General features: G+C 43.4%; 1 protein-coding gene across 2 annotated transcripts in view; it reads left to right on the top strand.

Moving 5' to 3' along the window:
- PLEKHB1 (pleckstrin homology domain containing B1) overlaps positions 1-8,579 on the top strand; it is a 37,718-nt gene extending 29,139 nt beyond the window's left edge. For both annotated transcript variants that reach the window (XM_075198527.1, XM_075198526.1), the window contains exons 3-7: positions 148-300; positions 801-903; positions 3,700-3,739; positions 5,369-5,468; positions 8,108-8,579. In XM_075198527.1, coding sequence (XP_075054628.1) covers positions 148-300; positions 801-903; positions 3,700-3,739; positions 5,369-5,468; positions 8,108-8,232 — 521 coding nt within the window. In that variant the 3' untranslated portion in view covers positions 8,233-8,579. The remainder of the gene's footprint in view (positions 1-147; positions 301-800; positions 904-3,699; positions 3,740-5,368; positions 5,469-8,107) is intronic.
- Positions 8,580-26,349: the final 17,770 nt, after the last annotated feature.

Here is a 26,349-nt window from a genome sequence, read left to right as displayed (position 1 = left end):
ATGTGGATGGTTAGGGATGCATCATTGACGTTAGTATATTTATATTACTATATATTGTCTTTAGAGATTGGTCCCCACGAGTAACCCCTGGTCTGCTATGTTTCTGATGCATAATCTGAATTCCTGTAATACTGACACACTTCGCAGGCTCCGTCTTGCGCCGTTGGAAGAAACACTGGTTTGACCTGTGGTTGGATGGCGGTCTGGTCTACTACCCCGATGATAGTCGGCAGAACATGGAGAAACGGATCCTCCTGAAACATAACTGCGTGGATGTGAAGTCTGGTCGGGAGTGCGGAGGTGAGTTGTGATATGTTCTCTGGTACTCCCAGCCCTGAGGATGCCCATTGTCGACCTCTTCACTTTAAGACAGGTCCTTTCTACCACAATGGGCAGAATCTATGATGTGCGGGTAAACTAAAAGTGGCTGATCTGGCCATACACAGGAAGAACAACTGGGTCAGGGTCAATGTTCATATTAAATGACTAATAAAGACGTTTTTGGAGGTGTTCCTATAGCAACCAATCGGATTCTCGCTATCATTTATATGGTACCTTCCAGAGAATGATAACTACAATCTGATTGGTTGCTATGGGTTTAGCAAAATCTAGCCCACAGAAATAGACTCATTTCCACTGTGCTTGTGCCTTACACAGAAGAAAACCGTCTGCTTATCATGCGTGCAATGAAAGTGACATTACTGGATAATTAACCGTGTTGGACAATACAGCGTTTCCTCCTCTGTACCGTGTACGACACCATCAGATGTATTACATGTCTATCTCCTACTGTCTCGCAGATATCCTGCCGCCTGAGGCCAGTGTCCAGGAGTCGTTGCTGAGTGTACACATGAGAGATCGCAGCCGACTGTTACTGTGCGCGGAGAATGAGGACGATGCTGTGTGAGTATCTAGGAGCACGCGGCCAATTAGAGTGACCCGAAAACTGGGCCATTCCGGAACAACCCATCACGTGATACGACATCTTTACCATACTCTCTACCCTGATTCAGATTGGGCGGGTCTGCGGACTGCGCTCCCGTTCAGCGTTCTCACCTCTCCAATACTAATTTGCTAGAATGTTATATAACATAACGGCACTGTAGTGCTCTATCAATTCTAGCACATAAAAGCCTATGAGAGATACCTGGACACAAATATGTATGTCACCTCCTTATCACTCCATCCGGGATTAGGGAGATTAGCAGTGTGCAGAGCGTCTCAGGAAATAAACTTAAAATAAAACATTCAGGGGCTTCTAGGAGGTAAATCCGATATATCCTACACTTTATTATTATTATTATTATTATTATTAATTTTTATTTATAGGGCGCCACAAGGTGTCCGTGGCTTTAGATTCTGTTGAGCACAAAGTTAATGTAGTAATATGTTTAAAGGGGATGTTGATTTCAGACTCCCCCTTATTCCTATCTAGGGCCCCATTGATGTCTGGGAGTCCCATCGTTTCCATAGTATAACAGTGGCCACTATCTATAAAATGCCGGATGACCTGAGACTAGAGCAGCCAGGAAACATTGAAACAGGTCTGGACAGGAGGTGTGTAGGGAAAGCATCGCCTGATTGGATGCCCTCAGCTACCGTCCAATCAGGTTCCACATTCACTGCACACACCTCCAGCTGTTTCCTGGCTGCTCTAGACCGTTTCTAGTTAAAGGATAACTTCAGCCATCAAACAATTATTGGGTGGAGTGAAGTCTTGGGTCCTCCATCGTTCTCTGTATACAATGAGCACCATCTGTAATAGATGGGGGACAGAAATAACTTTTTAAATCCCCTTAATGGGGACTGCAGCTTGTTTTGTTAAGTCTACAGCAATCAACACTTCACTAGTCCATGTGTTGGTGCAAATTGTCTGGATCTTCACCCACGGACCCCTGTACAGTGTATCTGGAATACATCCCTTCTCCAAATAACGTTCTCATTTTTATTTTCTTTACTGCAGTATTTAATTGTTGTAATATAGTTTTCAGTGGTCAGCACTGCAGTAAAATTAGGGCAGGTGAGGGGGATTATGGGTAGATCCTGCCAGTTGGCCGGTTTGCAGATTAGAGAGATCTCTTGGCACAAACTTGGTGATATCAGCCACCTCGGACTGACCTCTGTCTCCTGAGCCACCCTACTCTTACTGCTTATGTGTGTTTGTATAACTAGGCTTATCGATGGGATAACGTCCCTGTACTGTACATTATAAGGATATTACAAGTTACACCGAGTTCCATAACCAAATAAAGGCACAAGACCCGAGAGCTTCTACACAGGTCATAAATGTCCAAGATCACTTTAATACCTGTAATATTTTACTGTAGCGGTCTGTTACTCCTTATAATACACAAGTTTCCTTAATGACCTGAAACGACATCAGAAGTCACAGATTTATAAGCGATGAAATCAGAGCTCACCCTTTATACAGATATTATTTATATTAGTATTATATTAGTTTATTCATATATATTAGCATCAAAAGGAACTTGGCAAAAATTATACCAAACCAGCCTGGTTTTCTTTAATCTACATTTCACCGATGGACACAAAACAAACCACTAGGTAGGCGTATCAAACCTTCTATAAAAGAAAAACTGGAGGTGTTGCTATGGGCAACACCTCCATTTTTCCTTTTTAGAAAGGTTGATAAATCTACCCCCTACATTTGTCCAAGCCACATCCCTTTTTAGGTTAGAACGGGTCCTTTTTTTTGCCACAAATCTCTGCTTTCCCATTTCCTCGACATAATTGGAAGTAAATACAATATAGTGTGTAATGTTCTGTGTAGTTGATAGTAATCCGTGAAATTAAATATATAAATGCTCACCAAGGCCTTTCAATCAAAGAATATCTGTGCTGTGATTACTGTTGCTTAGATGTCTTTTATACACTATGCAACTCAGTTGAATATTTTTAATTTGCAAATGGACAATATAGTGCACTCCGTGTAGCAAATATGAATATTAACGATAAATCTGGAATTGAGTTATGTAATGAGGAGGTGATTTATTTAAGCCCCTGGGTGCTGCTGCAGTGTTTTTTTTGCTATTATTTTAATATAATTGTGATCAGGGCCGGTGCTAGCCTCCATGGCGCCCTAGGCATTTTTACAAAATCGGCGCCCCAGCCCCTCCCCCCCCCCCCTCAACAATCGGCGCCCTCCTCCCTCCTCCCCCCTCACCCCGTCTTTCCTTACCTTACCACCGCCGCCTCTCTGCTCCGTCTCCTCCCCTCCACTCACTGACACTAGTGAATGGAGGGGAGGAGACGGAGCAGAGAGGCGGCGGTGGTGAGCAATAGCCTCTTCCCTCCCCTCCCCCATGCATCTGAATGCTGTGCGGCGGCCGTGACAGGCGCCCTCCAGAGCCCGGCGCCCTATGCAAGTGCCTAACCTTGTCTAATGGGAGCGCCGGGCCTGATTGTGATTGTTTTAACCACTGATGTTTGGAGAAAGTAATTTACCTGTGCACACCTGACTTCCTGTTCTTACAAGGTTAATAGTACAAAGAAAAGTTTCTTGCATGTTGCTGGATCATTCGTGTATATACAGATTGACATCTATTAAATCCTGATCTAGCATAGAACGTTCCCCAAATACTTGACAGCTATTAGATTCAGGATAGCAGCATGAACCTGGATTTCAGTTTTTCTTTAAGCAGAGTAGAAGTTCTCTCTAATTGTCCTGTCTCTTTTCAGGGCATGGAAGATGGCGCTACAGGATGCACGATCCTACCCGGTAAGTGTGAAACACAACTGAGAAAACCCTACTTTACATGGCAGCTGTTTTTGGGCTAGATTTACTAAACTGCGGGTTTGAAAAAGTGGAGATGTTGCCTATAGCAACCAATCAGATTCTAGCTGTCATTTATTTAGTACATTCTACAAAATAACAGCTAGTATCTGATTGGCTGCTATAGGCAACATCTCTACTTTGTCAAACCCGCAGCTTAGTATATATACCCCTTTGTGTGCCTTATATAAGTAGCACTCAGGGGCGGATCTACTGTGGTAGCAGGAGGTGCCGCTGCTACGGGAGCCAATGCTCTGAGGGGCCCGGCTCCCCTGTGAAGGGTCCATGTTTATATATTTTGGGGTTTTTTTTAGGTTTACTTTCCAGCAGCAGCAGTGGAGCATCAGACAATCTCTGGCCTCGTTGATCTCTCTAACGTGTCATAGTTATCTCTTTATCTCCAGTGGAACTTTGTAATTTCAAACTTTTTAGTATTTTTATATTGCTTTTTATTTTTGCACTAAGCTTTGGATATAAATTACAGATATGACATTACAAACGTTATCAGGCTTCCAGGAAATATATTGAGAAGAACAGAAAAAAGCAGGAAAAAAAGGCACTAAAAATTTAAAGAAATGATGGACAGCACGGTGGCTTAGTGGTTAGCACTTCTGCCTCACAGCACTGGGGTAATGAGTTCAATTCCCGACCATGGCGGGAATTGTGAGGAATTTGTATGTTCTCCCCGTGTTTGCGTGGGTTTCCTCTGGGTGCTCCGGTTTCCTCCCACACTCCAAAAACATACTGGTAGGTTAATTGGCTGCTAACAAATTGACCCTAGTCTGTATGTGTGTGTGTGTATATTAGGGAATTTAGACTGTAAGCTCCAATGGGGCAGAGACTGATGTGAGTGAGTTCTCTGTACAGCGCTGCGGAATTAGTGGCGCTATATAAATAAATGATGATGATAATCCCCAAAAAAACACAGAAAAATTCACTGTGCAATTGTTTTTTCTGACGGTCTGTGTGCCCCTCCCCGTTGCAGCCTGAGTTTAATTATTGTAGTAGGTGAGGTTCACCATTAATGTAGAAGTGACTTTACACAGGAATACTGCAAACCTCCCCTGCTGCTTAAATACCAATAAAAAACACCCAAAACTGTGCTATAAATTTACATTGCAGCTTCTTTATGACCAGAAAACAAGTAGTCAGTATAGTAAATAGTCCCTTTCCTGGTGGCAAGTATATAAAACAGACTCCTGTGCAGTAAATACAGGTCTTGTGGCTAGTGTATAGCCTAGGTTACAAATAGATCTGTTACAATAACCATTCATATGTTTATTACAACAACTAGCGTAGTGTATGTGCATTTGTTAAGTCGTTAATAGCGTTTTTATAGCAGTGAGACAGAAGACAGGAAACTAGAAGCTGACAGTTGATGTGATGAGTGTTGCTGCCGTGTAAGAAGCAGCTTATAATATTATATTTAACTTCAACGCAACTGGACAATATCCTAAATTATCTACTGTTAACAATAGTCCTTCCTAGGGGGTAGAGCCCACACCGGTAGCTGATATACAAAGCTGAACCATTTCATATATATAATAATGATGATACTTTCGTTCCTTCTTCTAGATGTACGCGTACAATCCTTATGATGACAACTACCAGACTGTTCCAATAAACGCCCATGAGGCCGTCTATGTCAATCCTGGGTACTACGGACATGGCTATGGTATGTGCCAAAATTATATATTATATATATATATATATATATATATATATATATATATATGAGATGTTCACTGACCCCCCTGTTCTGGTTTGGATCTGGATTAACTTTGTGTTTTGATTTTGGTTTTTGCAAAACCGCCCTTGCGTGTGTTTTTTTTTTTTATGCTAAAATCACATATTTTTACTTCTTTTTTTTTTCCCAAAAAATTATTATTAACCTCAATAACACAAATTTCAAGTAATTCGCAGTCAATTTTGACCACCTCACAGGTCACAATATTATTTTCATACACTTTCAAGCAAAGACTGCAGATCTAGAAGACCAAGCCTGCCAGACCTATTATTTCTATTTCAGCAATGACAATTAGCAATGGAGCAATGGAGCTCTCCTGAATGTCACTGTAGACTGTGAAGAACACTGCTACCCCTCCTCTTTCTATACTACCTATGACGCTGCCCAACTGCACTAGAGACTGCACTAATCATTGATGACGCGACCGCATTGTGTGTCATGTGATGCGGCCGCTGGTAATATTAAGATAATATTGCATCCACAGGGCGGCCGGCCCAAACAGCAGTCAGACTGATGCCCCCCTGCCCCCCGCCCCAGCCCGCCCCTGCCCATAGCAGTTTGTAGAGGAAAGTCCCCTGCACCATTTTTATAGAGGTCTCAATTGTCAGATAGTCCGACCATTCAGTGAACACTGTGTATCTATCTCATCACTCTGGAGATATTATCGGTTAGTGTCACACAAGCTTCTTTAGTGGTACAAAGCACTTAGTGGGAATCTCTGTTTCCCTGTCGCTCGATGTCAGCAGACGATGTAAAACTTGTGTATGGAGAACTTGTATGATAGGAAACATCACATCCCACTGAATATTATGTGCCACTGAACACGCTTACAGCAGCTTCGGGTCACCGTGTTTTGTATCCAGAACACTGATTCTGATAGATCCTTTCTGTACTTGGTGCTAGTAAGAGATGGTCCCAGTCCCCTCCATCTAAACTCCCCCTCTCCTCTAGTGTCGTTTGCCTTTCCGTTTCTTAGTCTTACTCTGTGCAGCTGTAATACCCTCAGCATAAAGCATTGACGGGCTGTTTTACATCGGCATCTCGGCGTTGTCCTGCTCTGCAGTCGCAAGATGCGCACGGCATCAGCTGGTCTCGGTGATAAATGTCGTTCCTACATTCAGCTCAGGTTTAACAAACACCAGAAATGCAACAGGCTGGAATCACGGTGCATCCCGCATTTGTTGGTGCGGCTGTAGGAGGCTTATTGTGGTTAATAATTGATGAGTGTTACGGTGAACGTAGGGTAACGTACCACACAACGATGCAAAGCGTCCATAAGAGCTTGTTTCAAAGTCTGCTTTACTAGTTGCATAAACATATTTATTGTCCCCATATATACAGCTGCTTAGACTGTTACCATTTTTACTAATTTATCTAACAGTCTGGTTATTGCTGATCATTCACAGTGGAACCCGCATTAAACTTCCAACCTCTAAGACGGCTTTCCAGTGATAGGCAGGGCATGCTGGGACTTGTAGTTCCACACCTGGAGAACCACAGGTTGGCTTTGTTTGCTATAAGAGAACCACCTGCAGTGGCTGTGTTTAGGACCAGATCTGTTCCTGTGTAATCATCTCTATATACTGCCTTCCTGGTCTTCTATGGGAATGTGCTGTAACCATGCAACTCTGGAAGTGTTACACTGCCATCTACTGGTCACAGAACATATTGCACAGCTATTGTTACACTCTTCCGGCAGCTTACAATGAATTATAGTCTTACAATTTAGAAACATCACAATATGAGAAGCTAAACGCAGTCCCCGCTTTTCATGGAACTCATAGGCTGAAATTTTCCTGTATTTAAGTTCAGGCTTCAGAGTATCCGTCTCATTGTTTGTAGACCATAGCTAGACCTTAGGATGGCGATCAGCAAATATATCTCTTTATCAATTCTGGATGAGCAAACGGAGAGGGGAAGGGTTTAATAGCGGCAAATGTCATTTGAAGGGATGCATACCTGTACAACATAATAACAACAATGGCCACCACAGACTTGTGTGGTGCAATGAAAAGGACATATTTACTATCACACACACAACACGGAGCACAGTACTGTGTCCACCTCACCTTCCCCACAATACACAGAATACAATAAGAATTCCCCACGGACTTCTGAGGACATGATACCAGCAACATCGTATCTCTGTATTCCAAAGTTCCGAAACACATTCTTTGAGCAGTGTAAGGGCCACACAAAGTCATGTGTCTGTAGGACAGTGATGTCACAGTCATGATAGCCCCTCCCACTTCTCCATTAGCTCCACCCATTTGTAGATAAATTATTCAACCATTGCAACAGCAGAGGTATCTCTCTCCCAGTATTAATGGCGGCGTTAATCTGTACCTTATTCACACTTATTCCGGGCCTCCGCTTTGTGTACATGTATATATTATATTTGTTTGGACAGAGCTGACCACTTACCTGCCCCGGAGTCAGCACATACAACATGTCCTGTGATTGGTATAACACTCGGGCAATAATGATTCTCAGCTAGAATTATTACAGGATCACATTATATTCATTGTTGCTGTTTGCTCCTCATCTTGTGCTGTTCTTTCCTCCAGCCCCTGGGTTCATCATCAGAGAAAACCGCGACACGTTTGGCGAACAGATGACGCTGGGCCTTCTGGCCGGGGCACTCACCACCTCCGCGCTCAGTTCTCTCATGTGGCTGCCTTGCTGGTTTTAGTGATCGGCTCCAGAGGAGGAGAGAGCAGGGACGAAGGGGGTCCGAAGAGGTGCCAGGTACCGACCTGGCAGACGTGTGGTTAATTGTCTTGCGGTATCTCTCTAGGTTCTATATGTATAAATATAGCGTATACATTTCACGATCATGTAATGCCGGTAATCCTTCTAGGATCTCTGGGTCATTCCGGCCAAACTTCAGATAAATATCTTTCACTTTTTTTTTTAACAAAATTGGCATTGTTTCCACAAATTAATGCTGCGCTGCTTTATTATAATATATTTGCCCTATTAATTCCCCTTTGATGTCTTTCATTTGGTAAAAGATGAAAATAAAAACATATTGCCTGACGGAGTTGAGTTTTCTGTGTCCCTGGCAGAATTCACGATGGGTTGAAGTTGAAACTTGAAATCTCCTGCAGCTCCTGCGTTATTTTAAGGATTTGTTTTAAAAGCAATATATATAGATGTTTAATTGCTGAATAAAACAGGAGTACTCCCATATAGCAGATGATCTTTTGTTCAGCAGTTATTATTTGGTAAAGCCATGCGAGATCATAAAGTGTTTCACAAATATTTAGCCACTGGGGGGCAGAGTTTATCGCTGATGTTTCAGTTATGAGTCAGGATGGCTCCTCCCACTAGCGTTATATATGTTAGATTTATTTTACTGAACATTTATAGAAAAATAATGACTTTCTTTTTCAGAGATCCCACTGAAATAGTGATTAGCACATAAGGGTAACTGCTGGGCATCTCTCCGTCTCCCTCCTACAATGCACCACTCTCAGAATTCTCTACCGGTACCAAACGATCGGAGGGGTGGTGATGTTTTGGGGAGATAGAGCGCCGGACAGTTTTGTTGCAATTATTGGTGCACTTATTTCAGGACCCTCTTCTGGGGGAGGTGGGAAAGTCATCAGTATCTTCATAGAAGTAAGAAGCGTCTGTCAGGCTGGACGTCTGATAGTTGAGCCTTGAAGAAGACATTGGCTTCCAGCATTTCCTGCACAGCGCAGAAAGTGCAGAAGAATAACTGGCCAGGCCTCCCGACGTCAGTATCAGAGCAGGCTGAGCCTGTGTAATAAATCACAGGCCGTGATAGATTTCCTAGAGCTGTACATCCAATTATTTCCCACTGTGCACCTCCCCCCCCCCCCTGCCCCCCTGCCCTTGTCACAGTATAGGACTAAAAATAAATATCTTTATTACTGCTGCAGAGTCTGTGTGAAGAGCACATTTCTCCACCCTGGGTGAGGTCTCCTTTCCTTCTGTAATTCCCAGGAGTGAAAATAACAGAATTGATTTAAAATACTGGCTGGCTGGGCCCCCCCATCAGAGGATACCAACAGATTGTGATAAATTACATTGTAAATGTCCTGAACAACACAATAGAATTTAAAGTAACCTCACAGCACAGTTCATATCATAATAAAGAGTGATAAATCTCTTAATAAGAAGGATCCGTCTCATAATCAATAAAAAAAAACTGTCAGGCTGAGAGTACAACTTTCCTCTGTTCAGAGTTTAATTTAATAAAAGGATTGTGACGGGATGGACCGCCTATGCCACCCTGTCTGTTGCTGCTGAGAACTGCCCGGGCTTACTCTGCCACCGTTCCCTTTCGTTATCCCAAATGCGCCGCAGTAGGAGGGGCTTACTAATGCTGCCACCACTGGACTCCTTATTGGCATCCAGTACCGGGTTTCTTCTGGGTAACTGACGCTGCTAGTGTACCCCGTTACTGGCGTACCTGGGCTGGTACTCCTGACCTCTTACTATGGATCAGGGTTGCTGTGGTTGGATCCCCCCTGGCCTATCACACTGACCAGAGCTGCAGGGTAGTGGGCAGAGCGGTGGTACTGGAAAAGCTGGGTCCAACCTCAGAAACAGCTGGGGACGGATTAGATTTAGGGTCTAATCTGCAGGTCACAGGAATACAGCAATATTGAAGATGTTTCCAAGCAGGTCTTTGAAGCAAGTGATGTTTATTTGCTCTCACACTGGTTGAAGGTACCAGTGATCAGGTCAGATGAAACAAGAAGAACATTTCAGTGTACAAGACAGTGCTTTTTATGCTGATTTGGACACGGGCTATTTTTAGAATCAGCAATGTGTTTACATAAAAATGGATTTATATGCATTGCAAAGCCAACAATATTTACACTTTTACACTCTATGAAATTTTAGAGTTGCTGTGATGTCCTGCATGTGGTTTTCAGATACAGAGAATCTAGGAGCCAGTCTTAATTAAAAGTTCCTGCCTTCAATGTTGGACCTTCACACATCAAAATATCTAATTAGCATGAGGCCTACTCTTCAGATAGTCCAGAATACACATTCCCAAAGAAAGGTACAGACCCCAAACAAGCCACTTCCCCACATCACAACACACAAATGACTTCCATCCACAAAGGCTTATTGTATCAGATATATACCTTAAGAAATAATGCATCTCCTCTAGCAAGGTTAAAGAAGAAACAAATTTCATAGTGCATGTGCAATTATATAAATAAGCACCCTGCGCTATATCCTTTGAATACATTTATACCAGAAGTTATTTATCAGCGATCCAGTCACAAGAGTAATACTTTTTTAAACATACATTTTCAGTTTCTTACTCACTTGAGGTTACCGTCTAATTGTTTGTGTTTGAAATTCAAACCAGAGTCTAAAGATAGCGATAAGCTGACCATACACTCTCTTGGAATATAACGGGGGTCAGTTAGTGCAAGTGAAAAGTGATTTAATTCCACATAGAGGCCGAGATCCGTTACCTTCCTACTGGATGCCCGATAATGATCTCCGAGACGGATTTATAATCAGACATAGTCACGGTCATTCTGTGGCCTCACAGACTGTGATATTGTTGCAGATATGGCAGCGTGTCCAGCGTTTGTGTCACTGTTTATCGGCACGTTTGACTACTGAGCTACACTTTACTGAACAGTAGATGAAGCCGCCTTTTTTCCATAGCAAATGAAAAGGCGAAACAGTGTGACCTGGAGGCATGAGAAAAGTGAGTGGTTTTATCATTCTCTTCATATATAAGCTCCCATCATTTTTAAATGAAAAATCAGGACACCAGTATGACCTGGTGTTTGTATATGGCATAAAATGCTCCCTATACTGCAACTTGGTTCATAAATAAAGTACAAAAGTTCTAGAATCATATGCCCACCTTTCATGTTAATATGGGTGTATCATGAATTATAGGAAAACAAGATTATGAATTTAAGATTTCATATGGAAACTTTGAGTGCAAAGGACCTTTACTACAGTCTCATGGAGAGAGAACTGGGCGTATGCTTGTAGTCAATGTACAGTAAGGACGTGCAAGCTCAGCGCAGTCAATGTACAGTAAGGACGTGCAAGCTCAGCGCAGTCAATGTACAGTAAGGACGTGCAAGCTCAGCGCAGTCAATGTACAGTAAGGACGTGCCAAGCTCAGCGCAGTCAATGTACAGTAAGGACGTGCAAGCTCAGCGCAGTCAATGTACAGTAAGGACGTGCAAGCTCAGCGCAGTCAATGTACAGTAAGGACGTGCCAAGCTCAGCGCAGTCAATGTACAATAAGGACGTGCAAGCTCAGCGCAGTCAATGTACAGTAAGGACGTGCAAGCTCAGCGCAGTCAATGTACAGTAAGGACGTGCAAGCTCAGCGCAGTCAATGTACAGTAAGGACGTGCAAGCTCAGCGCAGTCAATGTACAGTAAGGACGTGCCAAGCTCAGCGCAGTCAATGTACAATAAGGACGTGCCAAGCTCAGCGCAGTCAATGTACAGTAAGGACGTGAAAGATCAGCGCAGTCAATGTACAGTAAGGACGTGCAAGCTCAGCGCAGTCAATGTACAGTAAGGACGTGCAAGCTCAGCGCAGTCAATGTACAGTAAGGACGTGAAAGCTCAGCGCAGTCAATGTACAGTAAGGACGTGCAAGCTCAGCGCAGTCAATGTACAGTAAGGACGTGCCAAGCTCAGCGCAGTCAATGTACAGTAAGGACGTGCCAAGCTCAGCGCAGTCAATGTACAGTAAGGACGTGCCAAGCTCAGCGCAGTCAATGTACAGTAAGGACGTGCAAGCTCAGCGCAGTCAATGTACAGTAAGGACGTGCAAGCTCAGCGCAGTCAATGTACAGTAAGGACGTGCAAGCTCAGCGCAGTCAATGTACAGTAAGGACGTGCCAAGCTCAGCGCAGTCAATGTACAGTAAGGTCGTGCCAAGCTCAGCGCAGTCAATGTACAGTAAGGACGTGCAAGCTCAGCGCAGTCAATGTACAGTAAGGACGTGCAAGCTCAGCGCAGTCAATGTACAGTAAGGACGTGCCAAGCTCAGCGCAGTCAATGTACAGTAAGGTCGTGCCAAGCTCAGCGCAGTCAATGTACAGTAAGGACGTGCCAAGCTCAGCGCAGTCAATGTACAGTAAGGACGTGCCAAGCTCAGCGCAGTCAATGTACAGTAAGGACGTGCAAGCTCAGCGCAGTCAATGTACAGTAAGGACGTGCCAAGCTCAGCGCAGTCAATGTACAGTAAGGTCGTGCCAAGCTCAGCGCAGTCAATGTACAGTAAGGACGTGCCAAGCTCAGCGCAGTCAATGTACAGTAAGGACGTGCCAAGCTCAGCGCAGTCAATGTACAGTAAGGACGTGCCAAGCTCAGCGCAGTCAATGTACAGTAAGGACGTGCCAAGCTCAGCGCAGTCAATGTACAGTAAGGACGTGCCAAGCTCAGCGCAGTCAATGTACAGTAAGGACGTGCAAGCTCAGCGCAGTCAATGTACAGTAAGGACGTGCCAAGCTCAGCGCAGTCAATGTACAGTAAGGACGTGCCAAGCTCAGCGCAGTCAATGTACAGTAAGGACGTGCCAAGCTCAGCGCAGTCAATGTACAGTAAGGACGTGCCAAGCTCAGCGTAGTCAATGTACAGTAAGGACGTGCAAGCTCAGTGCACACAGCAGCGTCCAATTCAAGCTCTGGGCATCTCTAAGCTTCGTGTTTTTCTGTCGTATCACTTGCACCAGTTACAGGTCTGGTGTAAATGCCAATCACTAGTGATGACGGCTGTGTATGCATGGTAGAACATGTGTTTGCAATCTGGAGAAATACAAATGCATTTTATGTACAGTACAGTCATGGCCAAAAGTTTTGAGAATGAAACAAATATTATTTTTAAGTCTGCTGCCTCTGTTTTTATGATGTCAATTTGCATATACTCCAGAATGTCATGAAGACTGATCAGATGGATTGCAATTCATTTCAAAGTTCCCTAATATAGACACGCACACACACACACACACACACACACAGACAGACAGGGAGAGACTAGGGTCAATTTTGATAGCAGCCAATTAACCTACCAGTATGTTTTTGGCGTGTGGGAGGAAACGGGAGCACCCGGAGGAAACCCACACAAACACAGGGAGAACATACAAACTCCACACAGATAAGGTCATGGTCGGGAATCGAACTCATGACCTCAGTGCTGTAAGGCAGAAGTGCTAACCACTAGGCCACTGTGCTTCCCAAGCTTATCTTTTCGCTTGGAACCAGTGACATCAACATGGGGACAATGAGGGATATTAGAGAATGGGCGAATTTTGTGGCTTCACCTTAATATAAACTTACGGCTTAAACGTTTATTAACACAACCCTAGAGAGGGAACAAGGTCCAAATCTTCATTGACCGCCGAGTGCTATTGTTTTGCCTTCATTCTCCTTTAAAATAAACCGCAGGTCCCTAACCCATTGCTGGAATATCTCCCAGAAGCCACGCAGAAGGAGATGAATTGGGTTTCCCCTGGGGGGGGTTCTGTTATTTCCTTCTTTAATGAACCACAAGCAGGTCAGGTCGGTGGGTGGTCTTCAGCCACAAGAATGTCATTCCGAGCGTTGGTGAATTGTCTTTAGATAGCTGAGAAGCAGCCGCACTGCAGCGCTATCCCCCATGTATCTGAGCCGTCCCCCCGCCGTGGTCTTGGTGATGTTATTCTCATCAGAACAAAGATCTTTAATCACCATTTACTGCAGCCGGACTCATTCCCTGGTACTGAGCACTTTGTGGTCTTTCTGCTTAGTCTAAATACACCAGAGCACTGCAGACGTATAATACAGACCCCCTCCCCCGGTCGCTCTAAGTCCCATTATACCCAGGCAGCTAAATACCCGCCAGGGGAGCTCGATCCAACAATTCCATTGTACGAGCAGTGAGGGGTCTCCTTTCCCCCTGCCGTGAAAATACTCAATATTTCAGAAGGGTCTGAGGGAATGTGCGCAACGCAGATGACGAAAAAGTCATGAATACGTAATAAACTCTACACAATATGTGCGCTATCAATACATTATGTTTGTAAAATGCTCACAGACTCTAAAGGTCAGTTACCTGGAACGTCTCTTCATGAGGATCCATCTTTCCATCTCTTGAGGGGATATGAGGACTTTATAACATCACTTTAAGATTCAAATGATTGTATCAGCAGGCCCGGCGCTCCCATTAGGCAACCTTAGTTGCCTAGGGCGCCGGGACCTGCAGGGCGCCGCTGACTAGATTTTCTAATCTAGTCAGCGGTTCAGCGGCTCGGGAACGTAGTGCAGCGGCGGCGGGGTGCCGCCACTGTTTTTCAATGTCTGCGGCGCATCTCACACATGACGTCAGTGATCATGTGATAGTCTGTCCGGCGGCGCCTCTGAAGTTGTTCCCGACGTCCCCCTCCCCTCCCCTCTCAGCATGCAGCTAGAGGAAGAAAAGGTAAGAAAATATCTAATTTTTTTTTATTTAGTGTGTTCGGGGGGGAGGGGAGGGCGGGGGTGCAGGCACGGGGGGCGCGGCGGCGAAATTTTGCCTAGGGCGCCGCAAACCCTAGCACCAGCCCTGTGTATCAGATGGGTGTTTGTGTGTTTAGAAATGTCCCCGGATGTTGAAGTGGAAGCTGATTGCTGCCACCTCCTTACTATCCATTCATAAGTGGAAGCGTAAGAGGCACAGAAGACGATCATCTAATCTTTTATAAATATGTTACCCGCAAAACAAAATTGCATTTCTGCATGTGTGCACAATTAAATCTGCATTCCTGCGCCCTCCTGCATCTGGTTAGGAATACCGGGATCTCACTGATGCCGGCGTCCTGCACTGCCCACAAGAACGGGCACCTTAATGTAAAACAGGCGAATGATGTCACTAAACAGCACATGCGCTGCTTGTCCGCAATTGTACGGACTTCTAAGTGGCCCTTACTGTCATGTGAGGCATAGACTGTAAGCTTGTGAGCAGGGCCCTCTTACCTCTCTGTCTGTATGTATTACCCAGTATTGTATTATTACTGTTTGTTCCCAATTGTAAGGCGCTACGGAATCTGCTGGCGCTATATAAATAAATGATGATGATGAAAGCGATATTTTAGTGTCCTCTACTGTTCAATATAGAGCCGTGTCCTGTATTTAATGTTACAAAGAAAAATGTGGTGTCCGAACTGCACCCACTTTGTTTTTGGCCGCTGCATCCAGGATAAGGAAACCCCAACGTTACGTTGTGAGAGGAGATCTTTACTGTCTGATTCAGGTGACGTTTATTTCTCTGTACAATGCAGGGTTCTAGAGAGTGTTGTGTTATTACTCAGACACAGGGAGAACGTACAACCTTCATGTAGATGGTGGCCTGGCTGGGAACTCACAGCGCTGGGGTCATGGGTTCACTTCTACCCTGGGCTCCATCTGTGTGTAGTTCATACTTGCCAACTTTTTCTTGTTGGCTTCATGGAGATCCTGGGGGAGGTGGGTGTCTGAGGGCGGGTCTTAATGAATCGCATCATTTTGACCCAGTCCCCAAAACGATTGTTACAATTTTGGCCAATTACAGCAGGGGACGGGGCTAAGATGACGCAATATTTGCATCATTAAGCTCCCCGCCACTTATCTATTGCGGGAGCGAGAACCGGGTGGTTGCCCTGCTCTCCCAGGAGGTCTCCCAGAAATGCGGGAGTCTCCCGGACATTCCGGGAGAGTAGGCAACTATGCGTTAAAGAAAAGCAGCTAACGAATCTCTAGAGACTGACGTGTCTTTTACATTTCTGTCTTTATTACTGAAGTCATGTTGTCTTACCTGTCAGTCTTTGATTAAATCTTGGTCTCCATGAAAATGGCCACCTCCATAGGCATCAATACATGGACATAGGACACAATTTCTGAACTGTGTCATCATGACACAGATGGCGAAGCCAACCACGTCTTGTACTGGCTCAGCATCAGGGAGAATGCCAGACTCTTCAGGGAGTGAGGGAGATCACCCCTATTTCAGGGAGTCTCCCTGACATTCAGGGAGAGTTGACAAGTATGATGTAGTTTGTATGTTCTCCCCGTGTTTGCGTATGTTAATACAGAAGTAAATGACATGTTATGTTACGTTTAGCCCTCAGGATGAGAACTAGTGGGGATGTATACATAGGTGATGATTTCTTTCCTTCAATATCTCAATCTCATTCTGTAAACCAGAGACAGGAATATAACTACTACATAAAGTCAGAAAATATATATATATATTAGTTTACTGAATAAGAAACAGTAAAATGTTTGACAACCTGTTGTCCATAGTTCTGACTCCTATATTAACCTGTGAGAATACATTTTGAATTGTGATTTATCAAACCTTCTAAAAAAGGAAAAGTTGAGGTGTTGCCCAGTGGAACCAATCAGATTCTAGCTCTCATGTTATAGACTGTACTAGATAAATGACAGCTGGAAACTGATTGTTTGCTATGGGCAACACCTCCACTTTTCCATTTCAGAAGTATTAATAAATCTACCCCATTCATCTCCACAATAAACATCCAAATATAATGTAGTCAGTTATAATGAAACAATTATTATATTTTATTTTGAGAGATAAAGACTGGGGGCCTGATTCACTGATTTTACTTTTCTTCCATTTCAAGGAAAGTAAAGCAAGGGAAAAAAAAAAAAGAGTAACTTTGCACCTTGGGAAAACCATGTTGCATTGGAGGGGTGGTAATTTTAAAGTGTGAGGACAGATTTATAGTTTGGGTAGGGGATATCCTAGATCAACTATAAATTTCAGTGTAAAATTAAAGCTATCAAGTATTTTTGTGCTACATGGAAAAACCAGCCAGTATTTAACTTATGTGCAAAATAATAAACTAATTTGCACCCCTTGCAGTGTAACATGGTTTGTCCAGGAGAAAACTTACTCAATTTTTTGCCTTACTTTCCTTAATGAATCAGGCCCTGAGTGTTGCTTATATCTGAAGAGGACTCCCATGTCGAAAACGTTATAGCCAGTTTATTCATAAATTGGCCACTGGGTGGCGCTTTTCTGTTATATTTCAGAAAAAAAGTTAATCACAGCAACTAATAGTAATTTAACGCAGCAATCCCAAACTGACTTTATTTTCTTAAAATAGTAAGTTAAGTACCTTTTAAGCATGCATCTGATAGACAGTTTCCTTAGCTGTCCTTTTACAAATCATTACATCTCTGGAGGTTACAAAGTATGGCTGCCAGTCACACACACACAGACTCACAGCTCTCAGCAGGTTATATGAGGCAGAGGGTAGGAGAGGAGGTAATGGTTTTTCATTACACACACAAAACAGAGCTCAGAGTATCGTTCCAAAGCTTTCCAAAGCCTCTCTGCTCACTACATCTTGTGCCATGTGACTGTGGTCGCCATGGTAATCCATAACACTGTGCAACATTATAAATTATTAATAGCAGCCTCAAGAGACAAACCAAAGGAAAATGGTAATATCAACATTCTTCTTATAGCTTGCCACAGTGATGCATGTTAAACACACTTCTCACATTTCAATGGGATTGCTGCTTTAAACTCCCACTCATATTAATTCATTCAAATAGGGCGAGAATAACTTTCTTTGTGTAAAATACAGTTTAATCAATAATAAAATAGTGTATGTCAATATGTGTTACTAAACAATTATAAAAATACAATATCCCTTGCTGTCATGTATGGAACATGTCATAATTCTGCAGTAAACTATTAATACCAGAAGGGGGCGACACAGGGTTGGAAATATATTTCTATAAATCCCAATCAATGTCTTTTACTATATGTATTATTATTATTATTATTATTGTTATTATCTTTGACTTATAAGGCGCCACAAAGGGTCCGCAGCGCCGTACATTACATATACAGAAAACAGAACCAAGACATAACATGATACAAAAATATATACAAACACAGGTGCATGGGTATATGTAATAATAGATTTCATGCTGCCTAATCACACCCGTTTAATGATAAAAGAACTTTACCTTGCTTTACACATGAAGAATTTGTTATTTTCTACCAAGAGAGAGTGAAGCGCTTTCAGTATAGCCAGAGGTGAGAGCAGAGCAGGAGCCAGTATCTATATTACATATATATCTATCTATGTCATAACTAGGCTGTAGACTCCGGTATATATATATATATATATATATATATATATATATATATATATATATATTGTATATAATACTGCATTGTGCACTACCTCCCCACATCGTTCTGACACATATAAAACAATGGCGATGAAGGTGTTGGAAAATTACAAGGAGATGCCGAGGAGTCCCCACACCAAGTACGGAGGACCTACTTATCTGTGATCATGGGACGCTGGTGTCTTGGTGCTGTGTACAGCAGTGAGCACCATGCAGACCAAAACATCGGTCAGATAGGAACTTTGATCTGACAGATAACCACAAGAGGCCACAGTAGCGCAGTGGTTAGCACTTCTGCCTCACAGCACTGGGGTGCTCCGGTTTCCTCCCACACTTCAAAAACATACTGGTAGGTTAATTGGCTGCTATTAAATTGACCCTAGTCTGTGTGTCTGTGTGTGTGTTAGGGAATTTAGACTGTAAGCTCCTATGGGGCAGGGACTGATGTGAGTGAGCGCTGTGGAATTAGTGGGGCTGTGGAATTAGTGGCGCTGTGGAATTAGTGGCGCTATATAAATAGCTGCTGATGATGAGGAAGAGGCCGGATTCATTAAAGCACACAAATCAAATGTATTGTGCATTTTTATTTCAAATCGCACATCCTTATTCAACAAGGAGCGATCCCTCCTGGTCCTCCCATGATATCGTAGGCTGTAGTCAGGGTCCATTGTGCTCAAAGATGAACTGGATGTAACTGTGCCCACTGGCGTATGGTGTGGGCGTGACAAATACGGTACATATTGCCATTTACGTTCCCTAATGAATGAGGCCCTCGGTGAGGGCGGAATAATGTATCGACAAGCCCAAGGCGGTCAGGGGCACCACGGCGGCCATGCCGCAGAATCACTCACCATTTCACACCAAATACAAGGCGGTCAGGGGCACCACGGCGGCCATGCCGCAGAATCACTCACCATTTCACACTCAATACAAGGAGGATCTGGGCACAGGTGGGCTCATGGCTTCCATGCCATTAACCTGCCACCTAAATCAAGTGCCCGGACAACACGAAACCAGATGCCTTCTCCAGAACCATAAAAGGACGGAGGCTGGTGAAGGACAGCTGGCAGCGGACTGTCTGGACATTTCTATAGTGACTGGTTCATGTCTTCACCATCCACTGTCTCCTCACTCCAACCGCACCACCAACCGGACCACACCTCCGGTAGCGGCACAGTGATGCCAACGGCTGCTTTATTATTGGTGGCTGACATGCTCCAAATGTTATTCTGCTGCATTATGTATCAAGTGTTCCCCGCACCTCTTCATTTACCTGTATCATGATCACTGCATTGTACAGCGCTGCGTAATATGTCAGCGCTTTATATAGGTTCTAAATAATAGTGTAGTGTTGGTGTTAGTATTGTATAGGGTGTCTTCTTATAGAGTATCTTCTGCATGTCTGTCAGTCACATACAGATCAATCTATGACATATCTAAATGTGACGTCTCTCTCGGTTTAGTTGGCAGTACCTCCACCTAGTTCAAGGTCAACATGCAGATACTGTCGGATTATTGAGCCTTTGAAGGGTCAACCTGGGGAAACGCTGCCTGTATTGCCCAGTAACCCATAGTAGGCCGGTGCATAAAAGCAAAAAAAAAAAGGGTACATACATGGATCTCCATGGGGCAGGTCTCGATCATATATCTCCACAAAGGGGGAAACCCAAGATAGATCAGAGCATCTCTGGTAGAAGCTCAGGATCTAAGCTAGCATCTCAAAGTAAGAAAACTCAGCCGTACCCAATGGAAAAATGCAGAGGGGTGAGAAGACTTTGTGGCGTCCCCAATATACTCAAACACCAGGTATAACTTTGGTCCTCCAACCTGCAGGATCTATCATCTTTACGGATCCTGTCCATGGCCTATCCTAGCTCACCAGGACCACCAAAGAGAGACCCTCTTATCTCTACTCATTCAGGAGAACCGATGATAACGCATTAAGACCATCCCCTTGGAGGATCCCCCAAAGAAGGTCAACTGAGCAGCTGATCTCCACTTATCTCTATTTATCACCTCATCCACTCTACTATATATGGGAACATTTGATGATCATAGTTCGACAGAATAGTGGCCAGCAAGATGAATAGGATTTTGTACCTCTACCCTCCTGGTTCAACCGTTTTTGTATGAAGGGTTGGATTCAAATTGTATTTGGGCAGCACAGTGGCTCAGTGGTTAGCACTTCTGCCTCACAGCGCTGGGGTCATGAGTTCAATTCCCAACCATGGCCTTATCTGTGTGGAGTTTGTATGTTCTCCCTGTGTTTGCGTGGGTTTCCCCCGGGTGCTCCGGTTTCCTCCCACACTCCAAAAAACATACTGGTAGGTTAATTGGCTGCTATCAAAATTGACCCTAGTCACTGTCTGTTTGTCTCCCTCTCTGTCTGTGTGTGAGTATGTGTGTCTATATTAGGGAATTTAGACTGTAAGCTCCAATGGGGCAGGGACTGATGTGTATGAGTTCTCTGTACAGCGCTGCGGAATTAGTGGCGCTATATAAATAAATGATGATGATGATATTACATTCATCAAACCTACTGAGTTTAGCTTTCCTCATGCCCCACAGCCTTCATGGGACAATAGACCTTACTCTTTTATAGTCTCCTTACCAGAGTGGACGCAGAGCTTAAACTCCCCAGATCTGAAGCTTATACAATTCTGCCAGATAAAACACCTCTATTCCTCAAACTTTTATGGCCATAATCCCCTACTCATTGTTCATGAACTTGCAAAGACTTCACTCTGATACTCACCTGAATCTTGCCAAGACTTATCTTGCCAGCAGAACATTACATTATTGCTTGTCCCACTTTGATATTTGGACTGCTATATACACAGCCTGCATGCTAGGCCTGTGTTTGGACTCTATCACTGACATTTCTGGGCACTGTTGTATAATGCACTGGATTTCCTGCACAACCAACAGCCCTGTAAGATTTGTCTAGCAGGCTACCTGGTAGTTATTATCAAAAATTCTGGATTATGCGATGAATTATTGTCTATGAGACTTTTCCCCCCTATATGTGCATTGTAGGTGCTTTCAACAAAATTAAAGACCACCGGACTAACAGTTTGTTGGAGTATGTTTTGATATTTTCTTTTCTTTTTATTTTTTTTCTTTATATATTAATGGTTGTACAAATAAATTTTATTATATATTTTAAATCTACGGTCTATTTATTAGATAGGACCTATTTGCGCTTGTTTTTGTTTTTTGGCTTTCTACCTGGTAGTGAATCTGTGCACCAGTCAGATGAATCTCGATCCCCAGAGCAGGCACTTATCACATACTGGGAGTATATTACTAACCATCCACAAAGACTTAATGCGGCCACTGGAGTATATTCTGTTGTAAAACCAAACCTTACATTGTGACACTGTCATGCAAACAAGTACCTAGTGGAACTCGCCAAACTTTCCTTGTTTAGTCATGAGATTAATGGACTATCCTCCGACGCAGTAGGCGGTGCCGTCTGACCCTTGATTCTGGCTCTTGAACCTCACGACCACCCCAATATCCACTACTTTTTCACTACTAAAACACGTGAATAAAGCAGATCAAGGTTTCATGCTGGCCTCCTGGAAACCTCCCATCCTCCTCTCTATCCCACAGTGGTTTATGAGAAGTGACTTTTATCAGATATCATACTTGTTGCACTGGTCTGAACTGTACAGGTTGACCTGATAATATTGGTTGTAACTTAATGAAACAATGACGTTTAAGTCATATCTAGACCCTCCAACTTACCCCCACATACTACCACCTACCAACGTATGAGTGATAAGATGGATATTACACAGCCAAAGATGATCAATCATAACAGTTATAGTTCTAAAAGCGACGCTGGAAAGGTATAATTCAGACAATACTGTGGATTCTGTCCCTTCCATCCTGTGTTCCCCTTTCCAAACCCTAGAGTCATAAGATTTTATATTTACATTGTAATTCCTATACAATTGTACTGAGGACATTGTATGTACTCTGTAATATGCAGGGGCAAACGCAGGATTTGTAGAGGGGGGTGTCCACACCACGCCGCCAGTGGGCGTGTCCAGCATGCATGGGGGCGTGGCTATAATATTAGACAGTGCTTGGCTGCTCTCCAACTCTTCCTATCCCTATAATATACATGGGCAATGCTGCGTGCACTACTGTTATGTGCACGGAGCTCTCCCTTTTCAAGCAGAGCCGTGTGAAGCGGGGGCAGGGTCCAGCCACCTCAATTATACAGTGTCCCAGGCTTGGAAGGGGGTTTCCAGGCACTAGGAACCCCCCGCCCCCCTAAGTTTGCCTATGATATGGAACTATCCGTGTCTCGTAATTTATCTGTTTGTAACCTAGAAACAAAAGATTACATTAAAAAAAATCCAATGTTGTATTTTTTATATTATATAAGGTCTTTTACCACTTGCATTTGTGCTGACACCCAGACCCGACTGATGGCAAATTCAAATAATATATTTCCTGACCGTAAGCACAGGCTGCAAGTACCTTCATCCGGCAACCATTGTGTGGCCACCCGACACAGCCAGCCCTGTCTTTGGAGAAGCAGGACCTGAAAGATTATATATAAATATATCTAATATATATAACTAAAGAGTAGAAAGTAAAGGGGACAGACCTTTAACGGTGCAGGATTATGTGCTTACACCCTAGACAACAGATGAATTTATTATTATAAACACGAGCCGTTAATAATGATGATTATTAGAAAGTGCAGGATAAAAGTTCCATATCAATGGAGCTTCCTAATGAAATGCTTCTTCTGCTATTAACCCTTTCCATGCTGATAAAAGACATCACAGGGATTTGTTAGCATTAGATTATCCTACGATCGATAAAGCTGTAAATTCAATTCTTTAATTAATGCTGACATCATCTCTGCTGTAATGACTCACTCTCCTGTCGCGTTATCATCAGTGACCTTGTAGATTTTTTTTATTAAAGACGCTCAGTGTTTCTCAGTCTGCTCAGCCTGATAAAAATTAAGAGGGTAATAGGGAGTAACAGAACTACAGCTGTTAATCAACTACAATTCCCAGCATGCTCTGCAATCCACTCTCAGGTAATTCACCAACTTGCAGGGAGGTTGCCCAAACTTGTACAAAAGGATTTAACTTTTCAATAAATTATAGATGAAAATAATCCATACTTAAATTCTTTGACGGAAAAAGTATGTGAACCCATGCGTTCAGTAACTGGTGTGACCCCCTTGGGCAGCAATTGCTTCAATCAGACACTTACGGTGATTGTTGATCCATCCCGCACATCGACTTGGTGGAATTATGGCCCATTCCTCCGTACAGAACTCCTTCACCTCATGGATGTTGGTCGGCTTTACTGCAGGAACACCCAGCTGAAGATCCTGACGCAACATTTTCATTGGACTAAGGTCTGGGCTTTGAATCGGCAATTCCGAATCGTGACATTTCTTCCCCTCCAAGTATTTTTTGGTAGACTGGCTTGTGTGTTTAGGGTCGTTGTCTTCCTGCAAAACCCACCTTTTGTTGAGTGCCAGTTTACAGATAGATGTCCTGAGATTCTCCTGTACAATTTGCTGGTACAATCCAGAATTGATGGTTCCATCAATGATGACAAGCCGATCTGGTTCTGTGGCAGCAAGACAGTCCCAAGCCATGATACAGCCACCACCTTGTTTCATGGTTGGGATGAGGTTTTTATAATAGAATGCACTGTTTGTTTTTTCCCCAGACATAAGCCAAAAATGTTGACATATCCTTCCACAGATCATCATCATCATCATTTATTTATTTATATAGCGCCACTAATTCCGCAGCGCTGTACAGAGAACTCACTCATATCAGTCCCTGCCCCATTGGAGCTTACAGTCTAAATTCCCTAATATACACACAGAGAGAGAGAGAGAGAGAGAGAGAGAGAGAGAGACACTAGGGTCAAGTTGCTAGCAGCCAATTATCCTACCAGTATGTTTTTGGAGTGTAGGAGGAAACCCATGCAAACACGGGGAGAACATACAAAGTCCACACAGATAAGACCATGGTCGGGAATCGAACTCATGACCCCAGTGCTGTGAGGCAGAAGTGCTAACCACTGAGCCACCGTGCTGCCCCAACCAGAAGTCTTCTGGCTCACCCAGGTGGTCTTTAGCAAACTTTAAGTGGGCAGCAACGTTCTTCTTGTAAAGTAGTGTATTCCTTCTTGCCATCCCCTGAAATATTATATTCATTGCTCTTGGAGTGAAATTTCTTGGATGACCACTGGGGAAAGTAACTATGGTGTTTAATTTTCTCCATCTGTACATTACCTGTCTGGGAGTGGATGGTGAAACCCAAAGTCTTTAGAAATCATCTTGTAACTTTTTTCCAGTCTGATGAGAATCAACAATTCTCTTCTGAGGTCCTCAGACATCTCCATTGGCATACCATGGCATGATTCCACAAACCTGTATGGTAAAGACAGTCTTTGGTAATGAAGACTCAGGTTTAGGTTTTTAAATAGAGCAGAGCCACCTAAACTTACACCTAATTGTCCCCCTAATTGAACTGATAATCCTAGAGGCTCAAAGAAAGAAATTTAATGTTGGATCATTTTGATCAATAAAATAATGCAAGGTATACCCTTTTGTGTGTAATTGTTTTATCTACTGTTATGACTTAGATGAGGATCTGAACACATTTAAGGTCACAATTATGCAGAACTTTTAAAATTATAAAATTGTAACCGGTTGATACATTTTCTAACACCACTGTAATTGCATTTGCCATGGACGACGGTGTAGCAAGCAGTAATGACTACACTAAAATCATACAAGTTCAACTTAAAACATAAAACAGGACATGACTTAGGACAGATAGAAACGAGCTAGATGAACACATGATGTCCTGTGTATATCTGTACACTTGCATGGGACTCTTTTACAACCAATCAGCTTTTTGATGCAAATTTATTCCCCGTTTTAATCCCTGTTTTAATGCTACTGTATTTATAAAGTGTTCTGTTTACAATCTTGTCCATTGTTTATATTTATATTCTTGTCCATTGAATAAATACCTTTTACAAAATATAATTATATTATAGGTTACATTAACACCTATCTCCAATATCATTCACATCTTAGGTTCTCCTGATCTCTCTCCCTCCCTCCTCTCTAGGGTGTGCGCCTGCCTCTCTGCCATCTCCTCCTGGATGTCCTCTCGATTCCTCAAACTTAACCTCGCCAAAACAGAACTCATCGTTTTTCCTCCCTCTCATACCCCATCCCCTTCTGACCTCGCTATCACTGTTGACAACACCTCTATCTCCCCTGTCCCCCAACCGCTGCCTCGGTGTCATCATCGACTCCTCTCTCTTCTTCGGCCCCCACATTCTCTCTCTTGCTAAATTCTGCCGCTTCCAGCTGCGTAACATCGCTCGCATCTGGCCCTTCCTCTCCCAAGATGCCACCAAATGTCTTATTCACTCTCTGATCATCACCCGCTTGGACTACTGTAACCTCCTCCTCACTGGCCTCCCCCACTCTCATCTCGCTCCCCTTCGATCTGTTCTTAACGCAGCCGCTAGGCTTATCTTCCTTTCTCGCCGCTCCTCTTCTGTCTCCCCCTCTACCTATCCCTTCACTGGCTCCCCTTCCCCTACAGAATCCTCTTCAAGCTCCACACACTCACCCACAAGGCCCTCGCCAACTCC

This window comes from Mixophyes fleayi, chromosome 2, assembly GCF_038048845.1.
Source record: "Mixophyes fleayi isolate aMixFle1 chromosome 2, aMixFle1.hap1, whole genome shotgun sequence".
NCBI lineage: Eukaryota > Metazoa > Chordata > Amphibia > Anura > Limnodynastidae > Mixophyes > Mixophyes fleayi.
Note: the sequence above shows the minus strand (reverse complement) of the source record. Positions and strands in the feature narration are given on the sequence as shown.